General features: G+C 42.5%; 2 protein-coding genes across 2 annotated transcripts in view; both read right to left on the bottom strand.

Annotated features, from left to right (window-relative positions):
- Positions 1-7,140, bottom strand: part of C2H3orf52 (chromosome 2 C3orf52 homolog) — a 32,140-nt gene extending 25,000 nt beyond the window's left edge. Inside the window, exons 1-2 of the mRNA XM_005345029.2 lie at positions 6,796-7,140; positions 1,475-1,604 (exon numbers count right to left, since the gene is read on the bottom strand). Of these exons, the coding sequence (XP_005345086.1) occupies positions 1,475-1,604; positions 6,796-6,933 (268 nt within the window). The 5' untranslated portion in view covers positions 6,934-7,140. The remainder of the gene's footprint in view (positions 1-1,474; positions 1,605-6,795) is intronic.
- A 2,149-nt stretch (positions 7,141-9,289) lies between these two features.
- The window catches only part of Tmprss7 (transmembrane serine protease 7), a 38,819-nt gene continuing 35,293 nt past the window's right edge, over positions 9,290-12,815 (bottom strand). The window contains exons 17-18 of the mRNA XM_005345030.3: positions 11,853-11,989; positions 9,290-9,489 (exon numbers count right to left, since the gene is read on the bottom strand). Coding sequence (XP_005345087.1) covers positions 9,319-9,489; positions 11,853-11,989 — 308 coding nt within the window. The 3' untranslated portion in view covers positions 9,290-9,318. The remainder of the gene's footprint in view (positions 9,490-11,852; positions 11,990-12,815) is intronic.

Raw genomic sequence — 12,815 nt, forward strand, 5'->3', positions numbered from 1 at the left:
GTACTGTAATCACTGTATAGAAGACTGTATCTACTGTAATCACCATATAGAAAACTAAATATACTGTAGTCACTGCATAGAAGACTATATGTATTATATACTCTGTTCACAAACATTTTAATAACTTGTAAAAATTATCTTAATATAACATTAAAATCATAAAGATGGGCTAGAATATAAAAATCTGATCTCAGGTTAAAAACACAAATAAGAAAAAGAGAAGAACATGTGGAAAACTAATAATAGGAAGGAGATGACTAAAACTGTGCTCCTTTTAATTCAAAGCATAAAACCATAAAGTGAAATATGATTTATAAAGTATATAGTTAGTGTCCTGCAAATATTTGTTTCATAGACAAATTCAACACAAATATAATAGTTATTTCTAAAATAAGTTAAAATAGTGACAGCTTATTCAATAAATGGTTCTCAACCTTCCTAATTCTGACCCTTTAACACATTTCCTCATATTTTGGTAGCCCCTATCCATAAAATTATTTTGTTGTTACTTCACAACTGTAATTTTGCTACTGTTATGAATCATAATGTAAATATCTGATATACAGGATATTTTATATGCAATCCCCAAAGGAGCCACAACCCACAGGTTGAGAACCACTGGCTTATTGCTACATACCTCAGTAAAGATGTTTTTAATTCTCTCAAATATATTATTTATTATTTATCATGTGAGTACAAAATATACAAAATGATTTCATTGAACAAATTATAAGAAAATTAAAACAATCAGGTATTAAAAGGTAATAAAATGTAGATTAGTGTTCAAGTTCAAATTTTAAACAACAGAAAGATGGCTTAGGGTTAAGAGTGCTTAAGGCTCTTCTGAGGGAGGGCTCATGTTCAGTTCTTAGCACCCACACAGGGCAGCTCACAGCTTGTCTCTACAGTTACAAATGCTGCAGCGTTCTCTTCTGGACTCCGTGGCACCTGCACTCATGTACACATACCAACATCACACACACACACACACACACACACACACACACCTAGATGCAAGATTTTAAAATAATAAAAATTAATATCAGAGTGACCTCAAGAACCAGTGAGAAAATTTTAAAGAAAAAGAATGGTCTTCATACTTCTTCAATTTTAAGCAAAACACACACACACAGACAAAAAGATTTGTATATATCTCACACTCACACAACATTATTCCAAGCCAGTTTTGTTCTATTTGATTTTAGCTTCTGTTTTTGTTTTTTGAGGCAAGGTACCCTCTAGCTGGCCTCAGTCTCACATATAGACCAAGCTGGTTTTTAACTAGAGAGGCCCTTCTCACCTTGGTCTCTCAAGAACTGGGATTACAGTTGTAAATCATGCCCAGTTTCCCAACCCTTATTTCAATTCATGCTACAATTAGTAAAATAACAATGAGTACATTCTCCATTTCATTGTAAGCCACAGCTTTTGACAAGGTCTTCAAATGTGTCAACAGAGTCAGTGGAATCCTTACCTCCTATAAGGCATAAGCTTATAGTGATCACTACGACAAAACACAGAAAAATGGTGACAATGACCATCCACAGTTTACATCGTCCAAACACCGTCTTGTTACAGGGACTCCAGGGACTTTCCTTGTCTGTCTAGAAAGTAAAGAGAGATTATGAGGTAGTCATTGGGTTTCGACAAATAGTATCAAAGTCCAACTAGAGACCAGTAAACCAGAATTAAGGTCATCAGTCATCTGGCTCTTAACCTCACAGGTTGGACTACACTGAATCAAACTAAGAACAGGACAGAATAGAGCCTCAAGAGAAAGTTAGTCAAAGGCCCTCTGGGTGATCTGAAGGGGAGACAGGAGGCAGGATTTTTGTTCTTGAAGTTTTAAATTTTTGTATTTCTTTTCTTTCATTTGTTTCTTCTCTTTCTTTCTTTTCCTTTTTTTTTTTTGGCAGGGTTACTCTGTGTAACAGACCAAACCAAACCTTCCTGGAACTCCTTTTGCAAACCTGACTGGCCTTAAACTCACAAAGATCTGCCTGCCTCTGCCTCTCAAGCTCTCAAGGTGCTGGGAGCTGGGTTTAAAGGCATGCACCACCACTGCCTGTCTTGTATTTATTTATCACTCACTTGAATATATTTATGGAGTTCAATGAGATAGTTCCAAACCCACGTGTCAGGTATAATGGAAGACCCATCAGCTTCAATGTTTATTATTTCTTTTGTGTTAGGAACGTGTAAACTCCTCTCGACTACCTGCTTTAAAATGTACAAGTCATTGTCAACCATCATTTCTCTACCATGCTACAGAACACTGTGAAGCATTTACTCTGTCTACCTATTGACTACCTGCTCCCCATCCTGCTGTTCCTTTCCCTTGCTGGGATAATGATGTTTCTGCTCTCTGCTTCTGTAAGATCAACATTTCAAACTTTAGCGTACAAATGACAATGTGATATTTGTCATTGTGTATAGAAGAAAAGGGGTTTGAAGTTATTAAAAACCCAGAAAACAGCATTTGCTGATTCATAACAGAACTACCTAAGGATTGGGATGAGGTGCAGAAAGAGACAGGAAATTGAGATTAGAGTGAAAAGCTATCGCCTACAGCAAAGCAGCTGGGTGTTAGCTTTAACAAAACTTAACGCGAAGATTTATTTGGTCTATGGTTTAATATTTGGTGTTCATGGTTTGGGCCCATGGTCAGCTAACTCCCTGGCAGAATACCACAGCTGAGGGATTGTGAGGCCATTCACCTCATAGAAATCAGAAAGCAAAGAGAAAATATGTCAAAAGAGTTGGGCACAAAACATAACTTTCCTGGACAAACCCCAAAGAATACTCTCTCCTAGTACACTCTACCTCCTAAAGTATCCAGTATTTCCCAACCATGCTATCAAATTATGAATTGGGTTTTAAGAGATGGCTCAGGGATTAAGAGCACTTGCTGTTCTTGTAGAGGACCCTGGTTCAATTCCCAGAATCCACATGGTAGCTTACAATTGTTCATAATTCCAATTCCAGGGTACCTGACACCCTCATGCAGATATATATGGAGGCAAAACACAAATGAACATAAATAAAAACTTTTAAAAAAGAAAAAATATGAATTGAGCAACAGACAAGCCCATAAGTAAAGTCAAACCCCTCAGGATCCAATTATTTTCCAAAAACCTTATCACTGTACATTGTTGCATTTGGAAAGCAATCCTTAAACATGAGCCTAGAGTGATAGCTCAGCTCCAACAATTGAGGGTTTGAGTGCTGTTAGGGTTAGTTGGATCTAATTTGCTGTGCACCACTGATCTGCTGAGAAGCCTCAGGCGGGTTCTTCCACAAGGTGCCTTCTATATATGCTTGCAAACTCCAACTTACATTCGATGATTGCATTAGACAGCAGTGGAATTTCCAAGACTTTTCTATGCATACTCTACAAGAGATCCACCACCTCCCTGGGCAAGCTACTAAGCACGTGACATTCATATATGTTGGCAGGACTATCTATCTCTGGTCCAAAAAGCTTGTCTTCTTCTTGGCTCAATTAAGAGCAGTTATTGTAAAGACTAAAAGTAAACCTGTCAGAACACGGGAGAGTCTGCACTTCTACCTCTTCACTGTGGCATTGAATCTAAACACACCTTTCATCCGAACACAAAAGAATCGGTTTTTTCTGGTCCTCCATTGAACAATGAATGGCAATTGGGCTAATTTGTTAGCTCAAATAAGCCTTGGTTGCCACAGAACACTCAGTTTACTTGGTTATTGTTAATACAATGAGGATGCCATCACTTAAGGCATCTCTAGATTGCTGAGTCAGGGTCCTAGTGGTGAGCTGTAAAAGAAATTCAGAATCACCTTATCACCTACAATTTCTTTAGTAATTTTTGCCCAGGGACATCAACCTATGGTAACAGTTGACAAAGAAGAGTTCAATGGCTCACATTCCTTTTCCTCTACGTTCCAAATCTAGATTAAGGAAGGAAGAAAAATTCTTCACATACTCTCCTAACTTACCTTTTCCAAGCAGAAAGACACTTACAGTAATGGGATGCTTACGATCTCAATGCTATTCCCTGCCCATCTTCCACCTGCAATTCCCCCTCATCAGCCCGATCTGCCACTCTGGTCCTCATACGTCATTTAAAAAAATAAATATATTACCTAACTGTATGTATTTATTAATAATAAAATTTGTAATTTAGGCAACTATAAATGAAATGATATAAATCAAGTCACATGTATTTATCTATGCATGATAAGATCAGTTAGCAGGGACCAGCAAGATAGCTCAGCAGGTAAAGGCCCTTGCAGCCAAGCATGGCACCCTGAGTTTAATCCCTGGGACATGCATGGTAGAAGGAAAAAATTGACTCCAGATCATCCTCTGATTTCCATATGTGCAGCATGGCACATGTACATACATACATACATACATACATACATACATACATACACACACACACACACACACACACACACACACACACAGAGAGAGGCAGTAAATGCAATATTTTCTTAAAATTGATTACCAGCATAGAGCTTGAGACCTTGGATCCCTGGGTCTTCAGGGGGCACTAAGAGAACCTGAGCAGTTTGGCTGCATCTCAGAGCCTAAGTTTTTTTTCACTTAGTTCTTTCATCTGTCAAACCATGGAAAGTAGCATCCCTCCTCCTCTCCCACTCTAGTTTTGTTTCTGTCACACTAATAAAACACTCTGAGCAAAAGCAGTGGAGGGGAAGAAGAAAGGGCTTGTTTGGCTCATCCTTCCAGGCCACAGGCCATCACCGGGGGAAGCCAAGGCAGGAGCTCAAGCAGGAACTTGAAAGAGAATCCACGGAGGAATGCTGTTGGCTGGCTCCCACACTCACTCATGCTTAACCAGTTTTCCTATTGCCTAAGGACTACCTCCCTGGGAATGGTAGCCCCCACAGTAGCCTGGACCCTACAATATCAATGGACAATCAAGACAATCCCTCGCAAACGTATACCAACCCGATACAATTACTCAACTGAGACTCTCCTGTAGGGTGATTTTGGGTTGTCTCAAGTTGTTTATAGTAACTAGGACAGCTCCTTCTAAGTTGGTAATAATTAACCGCATTTATGTGTTATGGTATTTCACATAAGACAGGTACAAAGCATAGAGTATGCAAAGAAGAAGGACTTAAAAAAGCATCAAAGTCAGAACCTATTATCACACAATTTAAGACCTGAAACCTGAACTGGTGCAAGGCAGTCCTTACTGAACCCCATTAATTGACCTCTCATGCTGAAATGCATTTCCACCTGTTCTACAGAACCAGAGGATGATTGACATATGGCAGGAGGTGAGGTTTTGTCCACCCTCTCCTTCCTAAAATGCCACCATTCAATTATCTCTAGAAGGCCCTTCAGGTTCTCAGGGAGCCCTTCACCTTCCCTCCATTCCATGGGTCGCTGAAACTTCACTGTTTAGTGACCTACAAAGCCGTATTACAAGGAAGTCTAGAGCATCTGTACCACCTGACTAACAAGGAAGTCACTAGGACCTGAAAGTACAGTCTCCACAAGACAGGCACTAAGCAATTATAAAATTCTAATGCTCAGCATGGATGTGGCATGTTCTCAACTGTTGTCCACGGGCAGCCCAGGGCTCCCAGAAGCACATGGAGCCTATGATGTTATATAGCTTCACAGCCTTGTCCCAGCTCATGCCTTTTTTTTTTCTGGAGAATAATTAAATCTTTGGAGTTGTGCTGGGCCTGACTGACTTGGGGCTATTAGCTCTAATTCCTATGCCCAGACCCTGCCCTAGAGAATTATACAGAAAGTTCCTGGCTATGGCTACCTGCACTTGCCTTCAGCCATATTTTCCAAACTTCATTCATCTGTGATCCCAGTTCATACAAACCTAAGGTGCCAACTTCTTCTCCAAGGTACTTATGAAATAAGATATTGCCACTCTGTTTCCAGGAATCACTGTGGGCCAAGAGTAAAGTTTTCACGCTTTGAGTTTTGTACTAAAATCAGCACTTGGGCACAAGAGGGTTGAAGGTGGAGTGGGATGAGAGAACGCAGGCTAAAGATGCATCCTGAGAGTTGAGTGAGCCCAATAAAACTCAGCTAACCTTAGGGGTCACTCAGAAGACAGGTTGCTCAGAATTCAAGCTCTCTGATGTTTTACAAGTATTTGATCTGTGGATAAAGTTCAGCCACTGCCATGGCTGAATCAGAAGAGTTTAACAACCTGCACATCCCCAAGGACTTCCTCCGAGATGAAAAGACAGCAAAGTTATTTCTGAGATAAAACTTTGATATTATTTCCCTTTTTCTGAGCCGGTAAATTCTCCAGGGCCAACCCTCAGTCGGGCCGCAGTTCTTTTCTCCTTGTATTCTTTGCCTATCTCTCTTCCGGAGGAAGCAATGACCAATGTAGATGAAAATAGTGTGTTTGAAGGTGGGGGAGGGCGGAGGTGGTAGACAGTAGGCCCCCAGTGGTGGTGGTCGTGATGGGGAAGGGAGAGGAGGGAGAGATGGGAAACAGGGAGAGAGCGTATATGATTCAATCCATCACTCTCTATACTTGCGAAAGAAAGAAAAAACAATGTTAAAAATTCTAAACTACCTCTACCTCCTAATCGTCCCTCTTCATTGAAAGGAGCAGCCACGCCCCCACTCCAAGGTTCCTGAAGAGTCCCTGTAGTGGAGGGGTCTAGCCTAAGGCATTTTTGCTTTCTTTAGCCTGCCCCCCTCTTTGTGCGTCCTGGACGCTAGTAAGGAGGAGCCCTAGCACCCTTAAACGGTGTCAGGCCCCTTTCCTGCTGTCACAGGCCGCCAGAGCCCCAAGTCCTTACCTGGGCTGGGCTAGGTCTCTCGGCGGAGGAAGGCTGAATCTGGACTCTGAGAGGCGTCTGTTCTTCCTGCTCCCTCTCCAGCTCCAGCGTCGAGAGCTCCAGCTCTTCCCGGGGCGATGGGGCTCTGCCCTCTTCCATGGCAGCGCAAAGGACAGACGCTCTGCCGAGAGGCAAGACCGAGGCACCTAAGGGTGCAGAGTCCAAGACAGGGAGAGTCCTCAGCTCACACTCCACCCACCTGGCGCGGCAGGTAGACCTGGGGCTGCTCCAGATCTACCTGTGGTGGGCTGGCCTGGAGGGGAAGGGCCAAGCCAGCGAGAGGAGGCCCTTGGACAGCTGACCTTACCCCGGAAAGGTAGTGGCGGGTGGGACCCTGCTGCCTTGGGCTCCAGAACAGAGGAGGGCTGTTTTTCTGGTTTGTTCAGGGTGCTGCCTGCGACGCATTTCCCTGTGGATGGACCCAGACTGGATCACATGGCCTGACTGCAAACTGGACTGTGTCAAGGAAGGGATAGTCTGGGCTGGGGGGCGGGGAGGGGGAGGGGAAACGGGAGGGGGGAGCGGAGATGAAGTTTCCAGCGAGCCTTCTCCCAGACCACTGTGTTGCTGAGACTTATTTCAGTTCTCACTGTCTAGGGAGGGTGCTCCTCTACCGAATCAACAAACAGGCATGAATAATCTTCTGTGTGTCGGGCAGCCTGCTGGGTTGTGAGCACAGGAAGATGAGTGATACCCAGCAGCACAATTCCCCTTGCAAGCTGATTCAGCTGTAGGGGCAGTGCCAGTATCACTGATAGTACTTAGTTAGGACAGCCTATTTGGGAAGTAGCGACGTGTTAGTTCTCCACTCATAGGGTGTTACGGGGGGGGGGGGGGGGGGCGGGAGACAGTGACCGGCTGAAGCAAGGACTCATAAATGTTACTGATTTACTCATTATTGTTTATCTTTGAGAGGAGGGGCCATAAACACACCCCACCTGGGGGGAAAAAAGCACAGGGCCTGTGTCGGTAAGCACACCCATACACACAATGCCCTCCACACCCTATGCATAGTTTACAACTGGCTTAGTGAGTCTGGAATTACGTTTGTACGCACACCAAAGTGTGGTTTGGGTGTTGGTCCAAAAACTTTGCCTCTCAACCCTCTGTGTAAGTCATTGCAATCCCTCATTCCGTTCCCCAGACAGACACAATTACTAAGACCAATTTGCCCACTCTCGAAATCTTGCGAATATATTTAAGTGTTGGGGTCCATCCCAGGTAAATGGTCTACCCCTGGGTTACAACTCTCGGTACCAGACAGATGCTGTTATTGTGATGCTTATTCTTAATCCCAAGGAAAGTCTTCTAAAACATCAAAATATGTTCTGTGAACTGGAAATATTCATGATCTCAGGGTAGTCGGAATTTTCCAATCATTTTTACTAATTTGGAAAATAACACATCCTGTTCTCTCTCCTTTCATTTTTGAATTTTCTCTACAGCCCTATTTAATAATAGTATTGTTATTTCTCCTTTGACTTTGTTTAAGGGAAAATAACATTTTTTTCTTCCATTTTATTTGTTTGGTGCTATGGTTAATTCTGGACTCTGACAATGAAAATATTATCCTAGGATATAGAAGCTCTCTAAATTAAGGTAAATCAAGAACTAGAATGTGTTGAACAGGTACTGTAGACATAGTTATTCAATCATTACTAACTTTGAAAATAAAAGAAAATCTTGACAGTTTAAATTTTACTAAAGCAAACAAAAGCCAGGAGATAACGTACCTGAAAAGTTTGACCTTCAGAACACTTACCAAAAATGCCTCTGGCCTTTTGCTGTTGGCCACCGTTATCAAGATCAAAATTCCACAGGTGTATTTCCTTCCACCTCTGACCTACAGTTTTCTACCATTCTAGTGAGGATTGCAAACCCACAGTCTTGTGTGGGGGTGGATCCATGCTTAGTTTTGTGCACAGGTAGATTAGTTTCTCCGTATACAGCATGCCCCTCTACAGCCATGGTCTGACATGATGGGGGCAGAACAAATTGGACTGGAAAGCAACACCGTCTCTTCCTCCTCTGCCAATTACTGAATTTTGCCTTATGTCTGTTTGTGAGGTACCACTGTTTTGTGCATAGAATTTTGTAGGAACACTAACAGTCAGGTAAGGCTTCCCTGAAATATCTTAGCTGTGTACTGTATTTGTCTCCATCCTTGCAAGCATCTCCACTTGCACTGGAACACATAAGAAAGACACCTATCTTTGTTCTCATTTTACTTTAGAAACTTGGTTTGTGACATTACTTTAAGTTTTCTTCCGTCTATGAATCAATAACATGTTGATACCTTAGAATATCATTACATCCTTGGGAAATTTTTATGGAATACATATTAATTTGTTTACCTTGCAATGAATATCAGATGAGCTTAATCTGACATTTTTGGTTGAAAAATAGGATTAATTTTATTGATGATAATTACATTCTTTTTCAAGAATCGATCACACAAATCAGTTAAAAATCCAACTGGTACAGTTACAAAAGAGAAGGGACATATTTATGGATCCAGGGAACAAAGTTTGACACCCTTGTGTAAACACCAGGAAAATTTGGTCTTCCACATCCATGTCCCCAGCTGACAATGCCGGTCAGAATCCATTTTCCATCACTCTTTCTTCGACAAGACAAGGGTCCACCTGAATCTCCCTACACAAAAAGATAACGTGAACATGAAGGCATGTGTCTCATGAGCACCAAGTCCAGCATTTAGGTGTCAGATACATTGTGTTCATTCCAACATGGTTTTGCTTGTGTGACCACTATGAAGGAGAAAGCAATTCTCACCAATCTTCAAAGAATTAACTACTAGTAGTCATTTCAGCAGCAAAAATAGTAGCAATCCTAGGGGCTGATATCTAATTAGTGATGGCTATATGCCCAGTAGTGTCTGGGTTCATTTCATTATCGTACAAATCATGGAAGACTGACTTCCATTTGTGATCTATTCAGCTTCGGCAGTTGGCTCATTGACCCAAGGCAAAAGAAGAAATGACTTAGTCATCCAGATCGACTTACGTCACCCCAAGAGCTGCTGGCTGCCAAATGTTTTCATATGAGAATGCCTCTGGCATCTCAGTTCCACAGAGCAAAAGCTATATTAATTTAAGGGTCAAATAGTCCCTACATCATGGATCTTTAAGTGTAATATCTGGGGTTTTGTGTCTCTATTTTGGAGGGTGGGTAAAGTTACAGCTTGGATATGAAGGTAAGAGAGGATCCCCTGTATCTCCATTCAAAAATTTCATAACTCGTTAGGTAGATTCTGACTAATAGAGAAATTGGGTCATTGTTGTTGTTGCCGGCTCTATAGGTCTGATTTAATGCCCAGTCCTGTGCACTTGTGTAGAACACAGCTATATAGTTGGCCAGGAACAATGAGCACTTGAAGTACAGTAGCGTTAGGATTAAGAAAGGAAAGGGCTCCCTTCCCACCCAGACACTCACAGTCACTGGCTGTCTTACGTGGACGGACGGACTCTCTTTATGCTCTGCTGTAGAATAAGGGTAAAAAGGGGGATGTGAAGGAATTTATATGCAGGACCTTGCCCAGTACTTGCTGTATCAGTATAATAAGATGAGGTGCTGGCATTGCAACTAAAGTCGGCAAGATGTGGAAAGGCCCCCACTGCTCTTTGTGCTCATTGTACATCATGAAGGGATCTGCACTGATTGGAATTAGAGGCTCAAGGTAGTATCCTACAGCTATCCTCATTGCTCCCAGGGCAACCGTGGAGCCTACTCTTCCCTTCCCCAGAATATGCATCAAAATGAACCCTATAGTTTTGGTGCTAAGCGAACAAGTAACAGCACTGAAACGCTCTGGGTGTATCTATGTGTGTATGGTATTTTCTTTCTATTCTTTTATTTTTAAATAAATTTATTTATTTATTTTACATCTCAGCTGCAGTTTCTCCTCACTCCTCTCCTTCCAGTTCCTTCCCTCACCCCCCTTCTGTTCCCACCTTCCAGTCCCCTCCTCCATTTCTGTTTAGGAAAAGGCAGGTCTCCCATGAGTATAGACAAAACATGGCATAACAAGTTGCAGTAAGACTAAGCACCTCCCCATGTATTAAGGCTGGTGAAGGCAATCCAGTATGAGGAGTAGGGTCCCACAAGCCAGTAAGAGTCAGAGACAGCCCCTTTTCCCTATGTTAGGAGTCCCACAAGAGACTCATGCTGGAGAAGATGTGGAGCAAGGGGAACATTCTTCCATTGCTGGTGGGATGCAAACTTGTACAGTCACTTTGAAAGTCAGTGTAGTGATTTCTCAGAAAACTGGAAATGTCTACCACGAGATCCAGCTATACCACTCTTCAGTATATACCCAAAGAATGCTCAATCATACACAAGGACACTTGCTCAACTATGTTCACAACAGCTTTATTTGTAATAGCTAGAACCTAGAAACAACCTACATGTCTCTCAGCCGAGGGATGGGGTTTTTTTTTTTTTGTTTTTTTTTTTGTTTTTTGGGATTTTTTTGGTTTTTCCGAGACAGGGTTTCTCTGTGGTTTTGGAGCCTGTCCTGGAACTAGCTCTTGTAGACCAGGCTGGTCTAGAACTCACAGAGATCCGCCTGCCTCTGCCTCCAGAGTGCTGGGATTAAAGGCGTGCGCCACCACCGCCCGGCCCCGAGGGATGGTTTTAAAAAAAAAAATGTAGTGCATTTACACAATGGATTGCCACCCAGCTGTTAAAAACAAGGACACTAGGAAATTTGAAGGCAAATGGATGCAACTAGAAAAAACAAACTGTCCTGAGTGAAGTAACACGGACTGAGAAAGGCAAACATGGTGTGTACTCACTTATAAGAGGATGGTAATTTTTAAAAGCTGTTCTTTCTCCATGCTTCCCTGGTCTTAGGCAACTGAATAATAATTAGCTTCTGGGCAATTCAGATGAAGAAAGGACAAGGTCTGCCCTAGACAGCCCCAGTATTGTGTAGATGAAATGTGAATGTGTTTACGACAAGCACGACTTGCTAGGCGAGGGGAAGGCGGAAGACTTACTTTGCAAGCATCGCTCTTGCCAGACATAACCCCTGCACAGAGCATCCGGGAAGTGATGATCCCATAGGTGGAAACACAGACGGTTTGATCAATGAGCTCTACCTCTGCTTGCTGCAATACAGGGGAGCCTTTCTTATCTGAAAGACACATGGAGGATGGATATCATGGTGATGGTAAGGATTACACTTCTTCCAGGTTTCACTTGAGCAATCAGCAGAGATTATCTCCTTGAGGCCTCAGTGTGAGTCTCTGGAGGTGAATTCTATTAGCCCCATTTTGCTTCCAAAGAAACGAAGCCTTGTGAGATTCAAGTCTTGCCCAATGGTACACAATTAGCAAGGAACCTCAGGACACAGCCAAAGGTCTGGCTTCAGTACCTTGGCCACTGAGCCACTGTGCCACTGTGTCCTGTGGGACTGAGCCCCAGCAACTTTTAGTACGTGGGTTTATAGTCCAGGTGTGCTCCTCAAAGGGAAACATACCGCTGATTCATGGGAATCTCCAAGGAAGCCCTAAAAGTGACTTGCTTTTCTATGGCTTCTTCCTTTCTAACTTGCCTGCCTATAATTAATCAAAAAACATACATATAGACTCATGCTCATCATGACTCCATCTCAAGTGAGTTGGGAAGTCTCTTCCACGAGTGATAGATGACCAAAGTATTGGTTATATTTTTATCAACTTGACAAAAACTGGAGTCATCTGAAAACAGAGAACCTCAATTAAGAAAATGCCCCCATCAGACTGAATTGCAGACAAGTTTGTAGAGCATTTTAATTAATGATTGATGGGAGAAGATTCAGATAGATCCCTGGGCAGGTGGTCCTGGGAGGTATAAGAAAGGCAGCTGAGGCTGGGCAGGCAGAGGCAGGCAGATCTCTGTGAGTTTGAGGCCAGCCTGGTCTACAGAGCTAGTTCCAGACAGCTAGGGCTGTACACAGAGAAAACCTGTCTCAAAAAAAA

This window comes from Microtus ochrogaster, chromosome 2, assembly GCF_000317375.1.
Source record: "Microtus ochrogaster isolate Prairie Vole_2 chromosome 2, MicOch1.0, whole genome shotgun sequence".
Lineage (NCBI taxonomy): Eukaryota > Metazoa > Chordata > Mammalia > Rodentia > Cricetidae > Microtus > Microtus ochrogaster.